We start from the raw sequence: 21,064 nt of genomic DNA on the forward strand, positions 1-21,064 counted from the left end.
ATTTGAAGGGATGATTTTGCCTCTGATTCCAATATATTTAGGTGTTCTGTTCATATTTTAATAGGTTCAAAATACTACCTGAAGTTCTGTACCGCATTCCCACACTTGAAACAATTTTGATTAGTAACAATCAGGTGGGATCTGTGGACCCTCAGAAAATGAAGACAATGGAAAATCTGATGACATTGGACCTTCAGAATAATGACCTCCTACAAATTCCACCAGAGCTTGGTAATTGTGTGAACTTAAGGTAACTACACCATTCTACTATGTTTTTCCATTTAGTTGATTTGTTGAAGTGTTATTTTCTTTTTTTTCTTGTTGAGGTACTCTTGCAGGAAAGTTGAAGTGAAAAATTTAATGTCCTGTTAAAAATAACAGGTAACAAAACCCAGAATCCCAATTCTGTTTTTCAAATTTTACCAAATACATTCTTTTAGCTTTGTTTATATGTATAATATATGCGTAAATATAGTAACTGTTTCTAGTGATGCTTTTCTCATCACTGCGTTATGTGTATAACCTGGAACTTTACTGCATAAAAATGTCAGGGAAATATGAACTCCTTAGCTGAGTGTATGGAATTTTTCAAAATCTAATTACAGACTACCACCATTTATTGCAAGCTTAGCTTGGTCTTTCTTACTCTTTGTGTTTGCTGTTCCCTCAGCCGCAAATGCTTTTACCCTGCTTTTATCAGTAATCAATCTAAATATCCCTTTAAAAACCTTCCTTATTCACCAGGCAGAATTAGTCCCTCTGATTTCCCATCCTGCTTTGTCTGGACTCATTTATACCATTTCTTTGCCATCCTTTAGAAAAGAGTTGTCCCAGTGCCTGGAACAGAGTAAGCACCCAATAAGTGCTTGTTAAGTGAATATAAAGGGCGTTTGAGATGTCAACTGAAAGCCAAGTAGTCAACCAGAAAGTGTCGGAAGTATTTTAATTATTGAAAACTGTGTGTGATGGTTTGGCATATTTAGCTTGACGAGGGCAGCACTGGCATCTGCTCCAGCACCTCCTATTAGTGAATGATAGGAGGCAAGAACAGCTGATTCTCACGATTTGCAGTAGTTGTATCCTGTAAAGTCTCTGTGAACACCAAACTAGCAAATACTGAACAATCACTCCTAGGGGAGTACTGTACCGAGTTAGGTTCTTGTGAACCTTTCGTAACAACATTTTCATCAACCAGTCGATACATAATCTTGTTTTATGTGTGTTTCTGTATTAAGACACGTTATTTAATATTGTTGATTTGTTAACATTGAACTGTGGCCAAACAGCACTATAATTCATGCCTGAATGAAGCTTATCTAATGTGTTTTCTCTGTAAGGCACGTGACAGCCTTCTTGTGCTGAGGATAATTGGACAGCACTTCAGCACTACACTTGTGGGCCATTTTAAACAGTGAAATCACCAACAAAAAGTACAAAACTGTTGCACTAAATAGACCACAAAAAGGACACCTGTTTACAGTATGAGAGCTGACACAAGAAGGCAGAGCATCGCCTTGTTCCATGTCAGCCAGGAATGTGCCTGTCGAGCGAGTCACATTTTTTGCTGCTCTGTGCATGTCCACAAATGACCTCAAAAGTACCACGTGTATTGATTTTGGGGTTACAAATAAGTTTTAGTGAGTCGGCAAATTAGCAAATATGGAATCTCTGAATAATGAAGATCAACTGTAATTAACTCCTGTTTCTAGAAATTAAGAAAATCAGTCTTTAAAAGAATTCACAAGGCACACAGAGCTATTTGAAGATATAATTTAGATCTAATATATAATTTGGTGTGAATCCTTTGACTTGTGTTTACACAAACACTTAAGTTATTGAAAATTAAAATAAAAATCTTTTTATCTCATAATTTAAGATATTTCATTAATTAGATAAAGAAACAAATCAACAAGCCCTTAAATTTTAAATTGAACCTTATTTTAGAACCTGTAAATAAATTTTATATGTGTATCTGGTCAAAAGGAGGGAGAGGGCAACATGTGTTGTTTCCCAGGGTGGAGGAAGATATATTGATTATGTTATAACCCTTGTTACTAGTGCTTGTCAGTATGTTCATTCTAATACTTGTGTAAATACAGTTCAGCCATTTAGTGTGTGGTCATATGGATTGAGAAGAGAATGGGTACAGTGGTGGTTCAGATCACAGCTTCTCTATTCAATAGCTGTGTGATCTTGGACAAGTCTTTCTGACCTCCCTGAATTTGTATTTCCTTATCTATAAAAATAGGAATATTAATGGTGCCTACATCATAGGGTTGTTAAGATAATTAAGAGAGTCAGTGAATGTAAATTACTTAGCACAGTACCTTTCACATAATAAGTATTCAATTAATGTTGTTTTGGTTATTATTGTAGTTATAATTCCAACTGTTTAAATGCTTAGATTTGAAAAGGGACAAACAGAAAAAAATACATAAATTTTATTTATAGAACTGCAAATGAAATTAGAAGAAAAGCTTCCCTAATGGGAAAATGTTAAAATTCTTAATTTCTCTCTTTTGTTCAGAACATTACTACTAGATGGAAATCCATTCCGCGTTCCTCGAGCAGCCATATTAATGAAAGGAACAGCTGCTATTCTGGAATATTTGAGAGACCGAATTCCTACTTAAATTGCAGTTGTCTTATAATCTTTGTCATGTTAATTCTTAGAATTCTTACATTGATAACTAACATTTTTCCAAGGTATTGTGTACATTTATAATGGTGATAACTACATACATTGCTCATACATTTGTTCTGAATGTTTTGAACAAGATTTATCCTATCCCCTTTCATTCCCTAATAACATAGTTTCTTTAAGAGTGAATTTTTATTTAACATAGTTTAATATTTTTATACTGACAAAGCATTTTTGTAGAAGTGAGTTTTTTCCCTGTTTCTGTTTGTATTACATATAATGTGACCAATTGACTTGAATATGACCATCCAATTTCTACCTTTTTATTAGATATAACATTGAATTGAATTATTCTTTGGCAGTTAACGAAATAAGACTTTTCATTACCCATGATAGGACTTTTGTGATGTTGGTCTCAGTTTAAGTTTTAAATTAACATTCACTGTCTTGTTTTGTTTTAATGTAGCTGAAATGTTTCTTTTCTAGCCTTTTCCCTATGTTTTATAAAATCATTTTGTCAAAGTTTCTCGTGTCAGAGAAATGCTACACAAGATATAGTTATTGGTGGAGAAAATAGTAAAAGTGTTGTTATAATTGCTTTCACAATTTTTAATTTAAAACTTGACAAGTTTTTTTTATGGTGTCTCAATATTAAGTTTCCGTACAATAATCTAGTACTTCTAGACTCAAGGCATTTAAAGAGATTGGACCTGCATATTTTTCCCTCAGTTGGAGTGTGAGCATTTAAAAAATATCTTTGTTCTTTAAAAAAATGTACTGAAATTTTATTAATTCTATAGATATCAGCAACAGAAAATAACTAATAATATAGACTGAATAGAAATCTTGAAATGTACTTTGTTTAAATGCTTAATGAGCAAGTATTTGTGTATATAATCTACTCTGTTGGTGTGCTTTAATCCGACCTTGTGCATTTTTTATTTTCCAGGGCCTTCATTTTAAAGTTTGCTTGTAATCTTGATAAGACTAAACAAACTTGTAGTCATATGGTAATTTTTTAAAAGGGAATTTGTTATAGGTGAACTTGATTTAACAAGAATCAAATATAAACATTTTTATTTACACCAAAAATATCAGAATTAGGCTTATCAGTCATTATAGAACTTATCATATGATTCTATTAAGTAACCAATCAATAGAATGTATATTATATATAGATAGATGGGTAGATAGGTAAGTAGATAGATAGGTAGGTAGGTAGGTAGATAGATAGATAGATAACTTTTGGATGATTGAGACATGCTCATCTTGTGGAAAAAAATCATTGTTAATAAAGATAAATACTACATGTTCATAATAAAAATTACATTTTTCAAATATTGATTACAATGTTTTATGTTTTTGGTTTAAAAGAAACATGCCCTTTTCATACTATATCTCTGTGGCTGGCTAAGAAATCTGCTTTTATATTAAACAAAAGACACTTTACAATAAGGTGACATTTTATTATTTATACAATAAAGAGACTTTTATGTTATTCAAAACACTTTTTTAAATACTGAAAAAGTTGAGTACACCAAAGCCGAAAAATGGCTCTGCTATACACTGCACAGCATTATTTTAGTCCCTGTATTTTGTATCTGTACAGAAAGCATCCTCAAAATGCATTCTAATCACGTTGTACACCTTTACCGAGTAGTGTCAATACATAAAATAAAACTGGAGAATACAGCCTGCATTTGCAAATTAACTGACAAAGTAATTAACTTCACTGATTCAGTAAATTTAAAATATAGATTCATAGGACTTCTTTGCACATAAAATGAAGCAGCTTTCAAGGTCATTATGGTCTCATACTGCAAAAAAACGGTTAAGTACATTCACAATCTATGTTAATAAAGTAGTAAATATGTCTTCATTCAGTTTTTATTTACATCAATATGTAGTTCAACTAAAAAGTACAGTTAATTGTGATACAGTAGTTTTTTTAACACATACAAAAATGACAATTTTTTATATATAATTTAAGCTCAAAATCACAATTATCTCAAAATATTAATTACAATACAGCCATTTCAATTAAACATGTCATGATTTAATTTTTTTATAAAATGGTAAAATTTTTATTAAAGTAAGCAATTGGTTTGGAATTGGCTAGAGTTCACCCAAGTAGAAAACCTTAAATGTTAAGAGGTGTTTCCTGCCCCCTCCTGCCCAAATTTGTATATAGCCACCTAGGCTAGCAAAGAGACAGAAAAGGCCCCAATTTATAAAGAGTAAGCCTCTTTTGCTATACTGCTGTGGCTTGTTGTTTCTTCCATAAAATCTTTACAAGGGGAGAGTCAATAAACTATGCAGTGAAATGCATGCATTAATATACAATATGTCTATGTAAAATGTTAGTGTTTACTAGTGCGCATCAGAATGTTCACAAAGACTGCAAAAGAAGTCATAAATAAAGAAGCACTTAGAAAGATCTACCAGTTGCAAATTGAAAACTACTTGATAATATGGAATTTTTTTGAAAACAGATCCCAATTCAAGTTGTTTCTCTGGCTAAAGGAGCTCTAGTTACTTGGCCTTAAGATGTCACTGTTGTGCTGCACATATGGTAGTGAAGTCGGACATCAAAAAAGAATATGAGTCTAGAGACTGTCTTCATTTTACTAAAATAGTGGTCCAATGTTGTATCACTGCTTAGGAGTTTTTCTTAAACTTACAGAAGAGTGAAATATTTCACTAACTGAATTTTATGACCTCCAATGAAAAACGGAAAATGTGTGTGTGTGTGTGTGTGTGGCATGTGTTTAGCACATGGAAAAGTATAAATGGGTGGAATTAGAACTTCTTTATACAATAATAAAAGAATTATGCCCCAAAATAACTGAGTTTAAAAGTAACCAGTTATCAAACAGTTTAGGAATGAAAGAATAATTTTTATGGATACTTAAAAAAAATCCTAAAAGCATAGTATCTAGTATCCTTTTAGTTAATAATTCTTAACAAACCAATTAAAAACCTATCACTGTCTTTAGAGTTGCTGTTGTTAATTTAATATTTCTTCTCTGAATAGAAAGAGACCATAGTTCATATTACGGTTTACTTATATACGGCTGGGTCGGGGGGCTGCCCTGGGGTGGTTATCAAGTGGGAAAGAAACTACAGTACTAGTGAACCTTGCTTTTGCAAGGTTATTTGTGGTAGTTTTTGAAACTTACAAACAGAATTCAGTAGATTTTTACCTCTGATTTTCAATGAGGAAAAAATTCCTCCTTCAGATGAAGACAATGTCCTTGTCCTTAAGCTTCCTTTAGTCCCCTCTATACACTGAGTACAAAGAGAAACTTGATTGGCTCTTGAGACAGAATATCTGGTTGATAGGTTTATCTGTCTATCAATTATCTTTCTCTTCATTTTAAACAGAAAATACTAAGGCTTGCATTTTCAAGGAGGAAAATGTAGTAGAGGATGTTAAAGGGAAATGCCTGAACATCATAAAGTAGTATTAAAACATTTATTGCGTTCCATTGACACTAGGTGTCATCAAAGCTAAAACCAAATTTCCTAGAGTAAAACTTAATATACAACATTCCTCACTGCCCTGAATGGATGCCTGGTGCACATTCAAGACCAATGAGTCCTCTGAATGGAAAGACTCTATAAGTATTGAAAATAAAATTTAGTTCAGCACTACATTCTGAAAATGAATTACCATTCTAGCAAATATGGGAACTGCTTTATGTTCTGTCTGCCTGAGTTTCATCTTGGTTTTCCTATGGACTTTGCAAAAAGTTACATAAGATTTCCTGACTAAATGAGAGATGTTCTTTAGTAGAGTGCTGGGGAAAGGGAAGAGGGATGTTTCCTACAAAGAAATATAATGTGATTTCTTTTGTCCATTCATCAACTGCTTTCCCTTAATCTAGCTATCATAAAGGTCAGTCGACCTGCGTACCTGGGCATTATTTAACCTCATTAATTTACCTGTGCAAAACAAGCGCGCAAAGAAAAACACCTACGTATGTGTGTCTGTATACAGACACGAAACCTGAGTCACAATAAAAAGTCTTTGTATAAGAAAACTTTTCTTAATGTAGGAAAATAACCTTTAAAGGGCCAAAAATACCTTTGTACAATATAATCAGCTAACTTGAACTTCAATGTATTTAAGTATCACATATTTTATAAGACCCAACAAAAAAGGAATCATTTACATTTGATAATTTTCTTATCTATAGCTGAGATACCCACATTTTTATTTCAAACATGTATTTTTATTCCCCTGAATTCATTAAATTTTCAAAAAAAACGCACATTCAAATATGAGGACTGTTTAATTTCTGATGAACAGTTCCTGCTTTTTTCTAAACATTGAGGACATAGGAGATTTGGGGTTGCTAGGCATATAACTTAATGCCAAGCCGCAACGGAATTCTAAAAGTCAAAACAAAATATATTATCTATTAAGAGAAACATTACTTGGAAAAATATTTTGCAGATAGAGTTGGGCTAAAGTCTGCATGAAGCTATTCTCTCATTTGCAGGCTCCCTTTCTGTAGACAGTTAACTCTCAAAAACTCCTTCTTTCTCCATGCTCCATTTCCTTAGCTTCCCGTAGATTTCTTACCTTTTCCATACTTGCGCCCTGAATTGTCGCAATTGAAGCTCCCTTGCTCACATTCAGCCACCAGTTACACTATCCTCTTTACCTATCTATATCTTTGTTATCTCTTCCTCTTCAGAAGCTCAGTCCTCTGGGACTCCTTGGCCTCTCCTCATGTGCCACTTAAGTAGTCATTAAGAGAAAATGTTGAAATGTCCCCGCAGTCTTATCATTAGACACTGATTTAAGGCTCAATTCAAGACATACTTATTCTCTGGGCTGTATCATCTCAGATGCATACTGAAGATATTTTATAGAAAAATGAGTGCAAGTTGCTTCTCCATGCTTCCCCCAGTCGGCCATTGTCATTAATTATGCATTTATGTCAGTTAAGTCACTGATACGTAGAAGAGGGAGCCATCTGAACCAAAAGGTTCCATCCCTGCATGTGTAGTTGCGTAGGAGGACCCTTTGGACACTTCTATCAATAAGTGAAGGGATTCTGGGCAGTGTCCTTGAATGCTGTCTTTCCTCTCCCGTCAGTGGGCCCGGTTTGGGGATAGGTCGAAAATGCATGCAGTAGGGTAAGAGATTAGAGGCATTAGCCTAGGGAACTGTAGTCACTTCCTGCCTTTTTGTATGACACTTGCCTGAGGATCACTAGCAGGATTTCGTATTGTGCAGAAGGCTAAAAGCAGAGTAACACTTTCTCTGCCAACAGACTTGTTACCATGGGAACCAATGCAGAAAAATGAAAATATGACAAGAAGCCGAGGATTAAATGTGGAGAAAATTTATAGGGAGTTGGTTTCTACACGGCAGTTTGAGCATTTGGGATTTAAAGAAACAGAATGTTCCTCGTGTGGCCAGACCAATGAAAAGGGACAGAATGACTTGCCAGTAGCTGGTGCTGGAGGCCGCGATGTGGAGAACACAGGGAGAAAGCAGTAAGCACGCTGTGGTTTGGATAAGGGGAACTCTGTAAAATCCAGTTCCATCCCTGGTGAGGTTGAACTCTTCAGCCCAAATGTTAAATTAACCATATGGTCAAAGGTGCCCTTCGAAAGGCATGTCCATGCTTAGCTCGATAAATCAAAGCAGGCTGCTGGAAAAATTCTCCTCTCACCCTTCCAAAGCCAGCACACACTACCTGACAAAAGTATTGCATGCCTAATATAGTATTGCTTGAAACATTTTCCCAAATATTTAAAAAAAAAAAAAAACCACCACAACTTTCAAATCTGCGGTCCCTCTTCCCCAACATGGCAGCTATTGTAAGTAACCTAGAATTTAAATTAGTTTTTCATTAAGGAAATAATTATTTCACCTCACCTGATACAAGTCCTCCTTGTGTACACTCCTCTGTCATTCTGGAGTTGATAATAAACTGATCAAACCAGACTCTAGGATTCCAGGACAATCTACAACAAGGACTTGAAGTTCCAGCCTAATCTAGAAAAGTACTTTCAGAGGCTCCAGGGAAACCCCACCTGCCCTGTCCCCAAAACTTCCCAAAAGGCTACTTGCTGAAATCCTATGATTAAACCCTCATTCCTGTGACTTCAGCCTTTGGTCCATATTTAAATGCAATTGCCCTGAGGAGAGTAGGGAAGGTCACACTGTAGGTGGCTTGATTTGACCCTTCCTGGAGAGCCAGTTTTCAAGTAGTAGGGACACCCTTCACTTGACCCACCTTCCCAACACAAATTAAAAACCAGAACATCATCAGCCAGGAAGTGGGAGACAAGCCATTACTGGATAGTTGACTTTAGGGTACATCTAACTGCAAATGGTCTCAATAAAATATGTTCTCTGGGCGGTAAGTACACCTAACATAGATTTCACTAGAAATGCTTATTTCTTTCTTGCTAGTGATTTGCTATTCTATTTGTTAGAGCTCCTTACTGAGTCCTTTGACAATCTCAACAATGAGTTCCTGCCATGCCAAAACCCCATTCATTTCTGTTTTCCCGAAAGTGCTTATGGAGTTCTGAAATCCAATAAGATGCCTGAATTTTCTACCACTTGCAGAGTTTGGAGGCAAACTTGACAATAAACAGATTTGAGTACAGTGATCTTGCTTATGCTAAAATAATTTCGTATATCAATATTGCAGTGAATTTCAGGATTGGAGACTTCTATGCTTGGTTTCTGCAACTAGGAAACATTAGAATAACCTGACGCAGGACTCATCTTTACAGCCACATGAAGCACTGCTTTAGAGTGAGGACAGGTGAGGGGATCTCTCTCTGAGATGGGCAAATAAAATAGAGTCAGGTTTTCACGAGCAGTGATGCCTTTGAATTTGACAAATGTTAAATAAGAGACTGTTTCTTTTCATTTCTGAGTGGTCTCTAAAATCAGGCAGCAGACACCTGGATGGAGACTGACTGGCCCGCACTAAACTAAAGAATAAGGAGCTTTGTCCTTGATGTCCTGATTCTCTCAGTGGTAAGTCACACCTTGGACAAACCCAAGCTCCTCCAGGTTGGGAGGCCACCTGACACGACTGTGTTTAATAGTGTTACCACATCCACTTATTCTTCAGAGAAGAATTTAAAACTATTATAACAAATCTCATGACGTACTAAGAATTTAAATTTGACTCTGAATTTTTTAAATGATGTGATTTCTCCTGTCAGTTTCTTTAAAGCTTGTATAAGTGATTCTCTGTTATATCATGTACTTTAAAGAGGTACAGACAAAACTTTTACCGAGTTTTCTCTAGTTCGTCATACAGTTCAGTATATAGTTCATGGAAGGACTGATCTTGCCAATATTAGGACATCTGTTGCTTTCAACTACCGTAGCAAGTATGTGGAAATCAAAAAAGCTGACTTACAAGTGGAGTGGTGATGTCTCTGGCATAGCCATTTGATGGATAAGTCTAGAGATCTAATGTTCAGCAAGATGACTGCAGTTAATATTGTATTGAATACTGGAAATTTGCTAAAAGAGGAGATTTCAGGTGCTCTCACCATTAAAAAAAAAAGGTAACTATGTGAGGAGATGAGATGTTAATTAGCTTGACTGTAGTAATCATTTCACTATGTATTTATATATCAAATCATGTATACCTTAAGTATATACAATTTTTATTTTTAAAAAACCTGAAAAACAACCAACCAACTAAGGGCATCATACTCCATGACTGTTCTTTCTGGATTAAGGTGAGGTGTTAAATAAATAAATAGTTCAATTTAATAGTGCAAAAAAAAAAAGATGGCTTTTTCATGTTGGCCACTGAATATACGTAGACACCAGGCTTTTTTCAATACCTTCAACCTTGATCTCCAGCTATATGCCCAAAGTGGTCCTTGAGGGTCGGAGCCCTCTGAGTAAGCATTTAAGAAGTACAATCTCATTTTCAAATGTAAGCCTGCTCCACAACCCACTGCAAATATTTTAATAAACTCACATTGTCTAAGTTGATGCACAGACACTGAATTGCTCTAAGGTAAAACTCACTACTTTATCACCAAATGGCGGCTAACTTCCAGACCATAGTTGAACTCATGTACTTTCTGAACCCACCTTTATTATGCAGTTGGTCTCTCACCTCTAGGCTAATCTAAACCTGAGTAAAAAAATCCTTGATTTTAACCTCCAGGAGCAGACAGAAACCCTGGGATTTTGTTGGCTATAAAACCATATTTGCTATTTCTCTTGCCAGTGTAATCTCCGAAGGGACTCTTCACTCAGAATAACTCGTGGGCATTTAGATGGCTACCACTTCTCAGTGCTCAGAGATGTCACCAGGGCGGCTGAAATTGTGAACACTGGGTGACTCTTAGGGAAGAGCTGGGGCCAGGGCACATGGGCAGTTCAGCTGTCCATGCAAATGGCATCATGGGACTTGGTCTGTATCTGCATAGTTCCAGGCACTCTTAGTCTCTTATCCCTAGAAAATTTTATCATAGGTGATGTTCAAGTTGCATTTCTTACTGAACTCCAATGGGTCCTGCTCTGTTCTTAAACACAAAGCATCTCCCTAATAGCGGGGTGTTTGCCAACAGTAAAGACTGCCATCTTTCCCTTCTATGAGGGGGCATGATAAGTATTTAGAATATGCAAGTCCACCAGAAGCATGTACACTTCTCTCAGGTGTTTAAAATACAAATGAATTATTTTAAAGCACAGATTTCAAGAGACACTAAAGGTTAAGTGTTCTGTTCTCTCCTTTCCTCAGATTGATCTCTTCAAGTGGAATAGTAGGCCTTTGTTATCAGGCTGCGGTGCCCTCCCCCAGGAAGGAGGATGCCCTTGATTCCTGCAGCCCCTCTGACTGTGACCCCTAAGGGACCCCTTGAGGACAAAGCCAAGTGAAGGTAGAAGCGAGAACTTAGCTAGGCTGGTGACTGTCCCTCCGTGACAACGGTTCATCCACGATGAAGCTGCAGTTATCTGCATTCCCACTGTCACCTGAGACTGTCCTTTGTGGAAAAGAACATAAGTGAGAGACAGGAGCCTGCTTCCTGAGGGAATAGAAAAAGATGCCTCATCCACATTATAAAGACAATAAAGCTGAGAGGAAGCATTGCCATTTTATTAGACTGCAGGGGAAAGTGGTAACGCACTGCTCTCTGTTCTCCCATATTTTGTGCCTACACAGTAGCATTTATTAGACTTTTTATGTGTCTGTCTCCCCACTAGACTTTGTTTCTTGAGGGGAGGGAACATGGGTTATTTATACTTCTATCTCCCACTGTTCTCAAAATCCTTTGCTCATTAACATTTATTGATTAAACTGAATGTACAGCAAGAAAAAGATAAATTATTTTAACCACTGATAATTTCTTTTTAAAGGATAAACACATAGATTGGCCAGAGGACAAATCTTAGGATGGTCCAAAGGAAAACTTAGGAGAGAATTACTTAAACGCCTCTCTGAGCTAGATCTGTTCAAACCTACATGCAGGCCTGGATGAATACTATTCTAAATATGAGTAGATGTTGTTGTGGGGGTAGATGCACATACTGGAGATATTTATGGAAAGTTTAAAAAAGAAAAGAAGAAGAAGACATAGTCCCTTACCTTTGAGTAGTTTTGATGATCTAGGTCCCTAGGTCACAGGGATAGTAACTGTCATTTTTGGGAAATATGTGAAAACCTAAAAAAAAAAAGTGCCTCATACTGATTTTGTGTGTGTGTGTGTGTGAGAGAGAGAGAGAGAGAGAAAAGGGGAGAGAGAGAGAGTCTTGAGTTTGAATTTCTCTGGGAAATGGTCGCAAACAGATCTGTAATGTTTGCTAGAACATTCATGGTTTTACAAAGAACATATCAGAGTGATGGCCTGCCAGAGAATCTGTCTTGACCATAACGAGACTGTGATTCTATCAAGTGCAAAATACTTACTGCTAAGTTGAACACCACCACAAGTATGGCTGAAGAATTACGTCCAAAGACTGGCTGTCAAAGATGGATAGTTTAAAACAAGCAGAAGGACAGCAACGAAAGACAAGTGTTAGAAGTCAGAAACGGTTTGTACAACGATACCACGGAGGAAACATCAAATGTGGAGAAGGAGACTTGCCCACTACCTCACCACCTTTTCTTTCACCAGGGAGTTCTGGCTTAACAAACACCAACAGAAGTCAGTGGAGTCTTAAGTATGACTATCCCTGACTCATCTTGCAGGGAGGTGACACAACTGGACAATCAGCATCCTGGTGGGAGCAGGGAGGATTCGAGGAGTGTTTCATAGGGATCCAGGCACTTTAAGTGACAGTTCCTCACTGCTTTTTTCTCTTCCGTCAGCTGCTTAGGGCCCTACCCACCCCCCGTAACCTTGGTGGTCTTCCTGTTTGTTGGACCTAAAAGCAGAGCTTCCCAACCTCTTTACATCATGGCACAGATAGAAAATGATCATGTTTTTCTGCATAATGGGGCACAGGTGGGTAAAACAGATAAGGTCCCTCCAGGCCCCAAGCGAAAGCCATAAGCCACAAGACCCTGTGCTCTGAAGGGATCAACATCTCAGGCCTTGGGTGAGCTCTGCTGGCTGCTGGGTAGGAAGCAATGACCTAGACATTGCTCCCAGGATTACCAAATTCCCATTCTCTGTATATGACAAAAAATCCTATATAAAAAAAAAAGAAAAAGAAATACTTTACATAATAGTTGATACCAAAAGTCTAGAGGTAGTACAGTACCACCAGTGTTAACAAAATAAAACAAAAAAACCACTATTGGAGTACAGAAATAGCTTTCAAGTCAGTTTTCTCATCATTCTCAGTACAAATTCTTCCTAATTTTTATTCTAATATTTCATTCCAGATTCTACAAGTAAACTCATCATTAAAAGCCTATGGAAGTCTGAGAAGGGATGAAAAAGACAATGAAATAGAAAATAAGACAAATAAAAAAGGAAAAAGCTGTATTCAAAAGAAGAAAACCGTGGTGGACACCTCCTGTGTTGGGTTTACAATGTGTGGCCGCGCTCTGTACAATTTACGTTTGTTCAGGAGATTGTTATCTTCCCGGAGAAGAGGAAGCAAACCCAAGATGGTACACTAAGATCGGCCTACTTGAAGTCAGAAAGGAGTTATGGAACACCAACCCCAAGGAAGGTGGAACGAATTTGCTAAGAAAGAGCACAACTATATGAGTAGTTGGTGATCACGGGGCCAGAGGAAACCTTCCTGTGGAGGAAAACACCAGAGCATTTAGCTAGTTTTACACAGACTTCGGGAAAGAACACCTTGTTTTCCTTCTAGTTTTGCTTGGGCTTGGAAGAGAAAATGATGACTCGGTGGGCAGAGAAACACCACGAACCCACAAAGAAGTAGGGCTTTGATGGTATAAGCAAAGGAGAGGCCCACACAAGGGTGCTGGGCGAGCTGTGAGCGTGGGGACATAATTAGCTTAGAAGAAGTAAACAGAAATATTTGGCTTTTTCAACAATGATCCAGTTATTAGAGGCCCTGAAGTTCCAAACCTAAGAACCAAAATAGCTTGAGGACACGTGTCCCCAAAGCTGCCAGAGGCACTGAGCCTTCAGCACTGGGTATCTGACTGAAAGAAAGGAGGCTGGGGGAGATGGTCAGCTGTCCCTCGAATCCGATTACCACTTTATAAGATACATTTTGAAATATATTCCTTATTCATATTGTAGTGAGATGAAATCTGATGACTTGCACACATAGACAAAATGAAACATTACGAGTTTCTACTAGATGCCTAGTTACTGCCAGGTGTCAGCTGGAAATGAAGCCATGCACAGATCCACACGTACTCAGACTGCACTAACGTTAGAGTTATTTTAAATAATTTGTAGCAAATATCTTCCCACATATTTGGAATGAGCATATCTGAAGGAAGCTTGGTTAAAATGATGGCAGAGTCACAAAATATTTGGAAAACACAAGCAAGTAGAGAACAACTATTAAACTGGCGGATGCAATAATTAAACTGAACAACTGGGAACATCAACACTCTAAATCACACATTCACCTGAGGCTTAGAGAGAGCAGAGTCTCTCCCTCTCTCTCTCTGATTGGGTCCTGGGGTGGTTGGTACAACCTGAGAGTTTTAGTCAAAAAATATAGAAACTGTGGAAAATAAGCTCAAAGCTCTTAATTTTTTTCCTTATATTGTTTAAATTGAGAGCATTGCTTCAAATTAATTCTCTCAAAAGAGTATGGAAATATGTGTTAACAGCTTTATCAACCGTTTGTTAGCAGTTATTTATTAACAGCTATATAAGCTCAGCAGGTATAAAATGGTCATCCAAGATCGAGAATTGCCAAGACTCGGATGTAAAATATGGATAGAAGGGCTCCATCTAGTGGCGACTCTTGCTAACTGCAGACACGTTCCTGTAATGTGCGTGCATCTGTCCCACTGTCTGTGAGGACAGTACGTGTCAGACCCAACCCAGTGATTCAAACGGAGGCTCTTACTGGGATCAAACTCATGACTGGTTGCTTTATCAGGGTGGGAAGTGAGGCAAGTGGTAGCCTCTTCTCTGGAGGAATTTAAAAATTGCATCAATTCTTCCCCAAAGGTAGACGAACCAGATCCTCTCAAGGTCCTTTTCTGTCTCATGAGAGAACAATAATTTTCCTCATTTCCCCACAGAACTTTTACCTGTGGCTATATTGTTTGAGACTGGCCTTTATTTCAGAAAAGTGCTCTGGTAATTTTTTTTTATGAGATAACTTTTAGTGATTTTCCTTGTACTGAGAAGTTGCATGACTGACAAATTACCCACTACATTACAAAAATAGTTTCTGGAAATAAATAGCAATTAAATGAGGATTTTTCTAATATACACCTTATTTTTCATTTTGAATTCTTCTTTCTACTTTGGAAGAGTAGGAGGGAGGCCAGAAACCACGACGAGCTGAAAGATCTCTCTTGTGGCCAGGAGAGAGGGAGGGAGAGGAAGGGGGTTTGGGCCGTCTGGTCTCTTGGTGACTGGAGGCTGGGCCTGAGTCTGAGTCAGGTTTCTGTCATCCAGTTTCTCTCTGTTCTTCTTGATCAGTCCTTTATCTCCCTTCTTATCCCTGACTCATTCTTACTCCCTTAATAACTGATTAATTTCTCTCCTTCATCCAGCCCTCAAGTCTGCTCGTCCTCTTCCTCACTATTCTAAAATACTCTTGCTTCAAATACTTAAAGTACTCTTGCTATTCTAAAATACTCTTACCCACTTACTACTCTAAAATAATGTTACTCTCTCAATTAATATTTGACTTTTCATTTTCACTTCATTTTTGTTCAAACAGACAGTGGCATGTCTTTTCCTCATGTAAATATACAGACACTGGGCTGTGAGACCAAGCTGTGGGCCTCTGGAGAGCTTGAGGGACCACACCAGCACAGAAAAGGATGATGGAGGTTTCCTTCCAAGTATATTAATGACTTCTAGATAAAAACTTTCATGAAAAGAGGCCATAATCAGCCAGTTAGCAAGTTCTCCTCATACAAAGAAATTAAAAGGCAGAAGCAGATGGAGTAACTAGTATTAGTAGTAGTATTACTAGTATCAAATAGTAGATGAGAAATGGATTTTACGTTTGGGAATATTTCACTCAATTCTGTAGTCAATTAGCAATTAAACCTGAATAGAAAAATATGGGAAATATTTTTGTTAGAAAACTAAGAAAGAAATGCTTTACTTGCAAGGAAAGCAAGATCCTACGAGGTGACAAAGCAGTTGTGGTGGGGAGCTTACCAACCTACGGCTCTCCGCACTCAGACAGTTTTTATTTTCAGAGATGGGACTCCATTTTTTTACCCCTACAAGGGAGGTATCTAATGAAGCCAATGCTAATAGCAGTATAAATAGCTTTCTTTCTACTTTGAGATCAACAGGTCAGGTTCTGACCACTATATGAGTTTGGCAGGGGGCATGTGGTTTTATTAAGATAACCCAGATTTTCTGTGATCTATCTAAATAGCTAATCATGTTAATTCTACAGCTTTTTGCAGTGGCCTGAGAATTTTGGCTGGAGTATATGACATTTTCACTTTAGGGATACAGGTGGTGGAATCCGTCCACGAGATGATGCCAAAATGCAGTGTGTAAACACTGTCGTGCTGAACCATGGCCAAAGGCCTGCGGACAGGCTTTTCTTTAGTCTAGAACAGACAGCAGGAGGCAGCAGTTTCATTAAATTTTAGAGCTAAAATAGGGTTGGAGACTCCCTCTTCCCAACTACCTTTCCCTGCCCCATCCCTGTCACAGCTCCCTTCACTATTCCCCACACCTCCGAATTTTACAAATAGCTTGGGCAAAGTCACCTACCAAGTCACAGTGCACAGGGAGAAGAACCTTAAAAAGGGGTGTGAAACAGATCCGACCATGTCCTTCTGTCTCCTTAGTTCCCAGAGTCACCCCTCTCCAGCCTCGGGCCTCTGGTGAAATGAGCATGAGGGCTTGATTGTCTCTAGACGCCTGTCAGACCAGAACCTGGCTCTGTAAGTCAACCTCATGAATTCATTTCTCTGAGAGATTTCTGACATCCATATGCGTGACTTCTTCCAAGAAGAGAACGAAAACCCAGGCAAATCAAAAGTGTAGATATGATGTTCTCCAATTAAATGAACAAAAGCCGTGGCTTAAACTTTCTGGACAGTGTTGTTAAGGTCCTTAGAACACATAGCAGGGAAGTTAAACACCACTGCTGAAACACAGCAGAAGAGCCTAAAAGGCCTTAAAAGAAATGCTGAGGAGGGGAGGAGGATTGGGTTAAAAGAATCAAAAAAAAAAGAAACTAGAAATGGTGAATAAACTGAGAGTGAAAGGTTCATGGTTTAAGATTATGCAAATTGAACATCAACTTCCTGTTTAATTCAGTATATATTAAGTGTGTTTATGTGTCAGGCCTGTCACCCATTTAATCACTGTACAAATATTTATTGTGCACCTGCTATACCTATGACACTGGAACAGACACTGAGGATTCACAGTAAACAAAGCCAGACGTGCCCTCTGGAAGCTCTTCTGTCCAGAATGCCTCTGTAAAGTACTGTCCGATCCTCTCAAAGGGTGTCCAGTCAATAGGAGAGAAAGAACAGATGCCAAAGAGCTATGACCTCGGGTAGAATGGATCAAGTGCTATATTAACAAAAGTTAATATGATGGTATTAATATGAGGAAGAGAAATTTCTTCCAATTAGGATTAGGGAAAGTTTAATGGTAGGGGTGATGTTTGAGCTGGACCTTGAAGGCTGCATATAATTTTGATAATTTAGAAAGGAAGAGGGGAGAGGAAGACATTCCAGTAGAGGGACCAGTGCGGGCAAAGGCTGAGATTGAAAAGCACAGCGAGGACTCAGGAAAATCAAAGGATTTCTAGGTTCTAACACACTGAGTGTATATAGATAGGGTGAAGAGGAAACTAGCAATGCCTAGCTTCAGCGGATCACACTTGGAAGAATAAATAGATGTCTATGATATGTGAGTACATGTGATCCAACCTCATGCAAACGGTATTTCCATGGGACGGGCTGAAGAGCATGCAGTGGAAGTGTTCTTCACTCCACTGAAGGAAGTGCAGTAAACCAACATGGAGTGTAGCCAGCTCAACTCATGGCATTTCTGGGTGGGTCAATCTGATATTGGGTCCTATGCTCACGGGTCCTATGTCCCGTGCTCCTGACAGTTTACAAGAGGCAGCAGTCACAGGAGGGAGCCTTTGTGGACATTCAACATAGAAGAATCTCTTTGATCAAACACGCCATGCCTTTTAAAGTGCTAACTTCCATCTCTCTCCCCATCATGTCAGGGGCATACAGACACAGTGCTGGGCCAGGTTGAGGGACACCATTTTTTATTATATTCTCTCTCTTCTTTAGAACAAACTGGCAATATTCTCTTCCAGTATTCAACAGATTCTGGCTGCTATTTCTTTTGTCCAGTAAGGTGTCCACTCTTGCCACTTCTAGCCTATCAAATATTGTGCTAAATCCTGGCAAACATTCATAATGGCCTCCAAAGGCCCGAGGACGCAGCAGGGAGACCTATCTGTAGCTGCAAATGGAACAACCATGCTCAAACCCAAAAGAGATTTCACTAAAGATGCTACTTCCTTTTGCAATACATGGGCTGAGGGCACGGACAAAGGGACTCACCACATTGCCTTGTACTGTCTTTGATCTGGAAGTTCTCCCATCTTTCCACTTGATCGTGAGATTCTGTGCAGAGGAGACCATGTTCTACCCCTTGCAGTGCCTGGTAGATAGTTGATGCTCAACAAATATTTATAAACATTGTGTTTAATGTTTTTCTTGTATTCTTCAATAAAATGTCCCCAAATGTTTTGAATTTATGAATGACATACCTTGGGCATCTGAGATTCAGCTATAGTCACTGTTTTCCTGTGGAGGAAATACGGCGCTGGCTGATGAAAATAAAATTCTCTGTACTAAGATATTTTACTCTGGGTGTAGAGATGCCTGCGTATTTCTAGGCTGCTTACTCATCATGTTATTTTAAAGAAGGAAAAAAACTGGCAGAAATAATACAACGGTGCAACAGTGATAGTTTTAAGAAAAAATATATATACTTTCAAAACCAAAGATTGGATAATTCATTTAACTTTTTTCTCAGCATATATTCCTACATACATTGACTATTACACTAGCTTAAGGAATGAAAATAAAAAAGAACCTTTTCTTTTTTAAAAGAGAGAAGAAATTATAGGTTTGAAAATCACGTCTGTGGAAATCTGACCCGTGGCTTTTTCTTTGGGTCAAGCCTACGCTGGTTCCAACCCCAGACGAATAAGAGTCACGGGATTTCAGTGCCTTCTACAAAAACACTGCCTGAATTTCACAACCTTCCACTCTTTGAGGTGCTGCTATGAACAAAATTAGGCAAAAAAACAAAAAACTTGTTTTGCAGCCTGGGATGATTGGGGAGGTGTTGGCACAGCTGCAGAGATATCCTTCTCGTCTGTGCCCACCTCACACCCAGGCCCATCTCTTATCTTGCTTAATGTGCAATGGGTTGTTACACATTGTGAGCCGTCTGTCCTACAGCAGAATCCCACTGGGGGACTCTGCAGATGAAGGAATGCTTCTAAAGTTGGAACCAGGGAATTACTTCCCCTCTCTCAGTTTTCCTCTCTTTACTTCCCATAGAACTGCTCTCAGGGAAGATTATGACACTCACATAGTAAAAAGCCCAGGTGATTCAATCTTCCTAGATTTTCATTTACTCTTTTTAATCAACCTTAGAGTGGACTTTTCCCCTCCATTTATCAGAAATCTCTTAATTCTCCAAAGTAGAAGTCGTGCAATTTATACCCACACAAGGGTGTGTTTCCAGACCATTCTCTTGCAGACAGTGTCAAAGGTAAGGAAGACTGGAACCTGTCCCAATAACAATCAACTGGGAGGCTCAGAGAGCGTCCTCGATATGGTAAAATTCAACATTTTGGAAACAGAAGTGGGAACACGGTTCTCTTAAGGCATTGCCACCTTCCCCGTTGCGCACAAGCTGTGTTTCTGTTGTCAGGGACACAATAAGTGATCCACTTGGGACCCTTGGTTAATGCTACTACTCCAGCTTCCTTCAACACCCAAGAAAGTTCCTACCAAACTGGGGGCTGGAACCATCAGTCGATACTCAAGGGTCTCCCAACAGAACTCTAAGGCGGCCCCTTATCCTTGTGTCAGCAGGACAGCAGCAGGAACATCACGGGGAGTTGGAGGGATGGATCTACAGCAGCAACAGCAGCAATGAAGAAAGGCCCGTTTTACGTAAAGAAACAGAAACGCCCCAGACAGTTCAGAATAGAACTAGAAAACCTGATTGCATCTGCCTTAGTTTTGTACGGTGGGGTGTTTCGGAAAATACATTCTCTGAATAGTATAGATCAAATGAAGCTAAAAGGATGCATAGGAGAGCAGACACCCAGGATCTGCTATAATATTAACCCACAGGCTTTCTATAGTGCAAGTCTATTTCTCCACAGTCCACATTCTATTTTCTTGCTACAATGTATACTTGGGGGATGGTCTTGCTGAGATGGGGAAATATTCTGGGCCAAGGCAGGATGCTTCTCTTAATAGAAGGCAGTTATTGCTAAGTAAAAAAGTTCATGCAAGCAATCTTGAATCTACAGATTTGCCCCCAATTCCCAGATGATCATGGAACTGCAAACATAAGACAGGGCACGTCACCAACCCAGTGTTTGAACATTTTATTAAGCCTCAGAAAGATTTAGCATTTCTGGGAGAGGAACTTTACTGGCAAGTCAGCCCTGCTTTTCTTGATACTAAATAAAGGACTCATCTTCTTACTTTACTGGATTTCATTGTTTGCATAACTTTTGACTGACCCAGTGTTTCAATAAACCTGCTGTTTGGTCAGTACATCAGGAATCAGTCAAACATGTTGTCTGCT

General features: G+C 38.4%; 1 protein-coding gene across 2 annotated transcripts in view; it reads left to right on the forward strand.

Annotated features, from left to right (window-relative positions):
* Window positions 1-14,787, forward strand: part of LRRC40 (leucine rich repeat containing 40) — a 60,963-nt gene extending 46,176 nt beyond the window's left edge. The window contains exons 14-15 of one of the 2 annotated variants that reach the window (XM_087449111.1): window positions 65-250; window positions 13,483-14,787. In XM_087449111.1, the coding sequence (XP_087305237.1) occupies window positions 65-250; window positions 13,483-13,495 (199 nt within the window). In that variant the 3' untranslated portion in view covers window positions 13,496-14,787. Of the gene's footprint in view, window positions 1-64; window positions 251-2,527; window positions 3,986-13,482 lie in introns of those variants that run through there. The other variant, XM_004431488.3, reaches the window with a different exon arrangement.
* Window positions 14,788-21,064: the final 6,277 nt, after the last annotated feature.

This window comes from Ceratotherium simum, chromosome 2, assembly GCF_057802395.1.
Source record: "Ceratotherium simum simum isolate JZ-2026a chromosome 2, ASM5780239v1, whole genome shotgun sequence".
In the NCBI taxonomy this organism is placed as follows: Eukaryota; Metazoa; Chordata; class Mammalia; order Perissodactyla; family Rhinocerotidae; genus Ceratotherium; species Ceratotherium simum.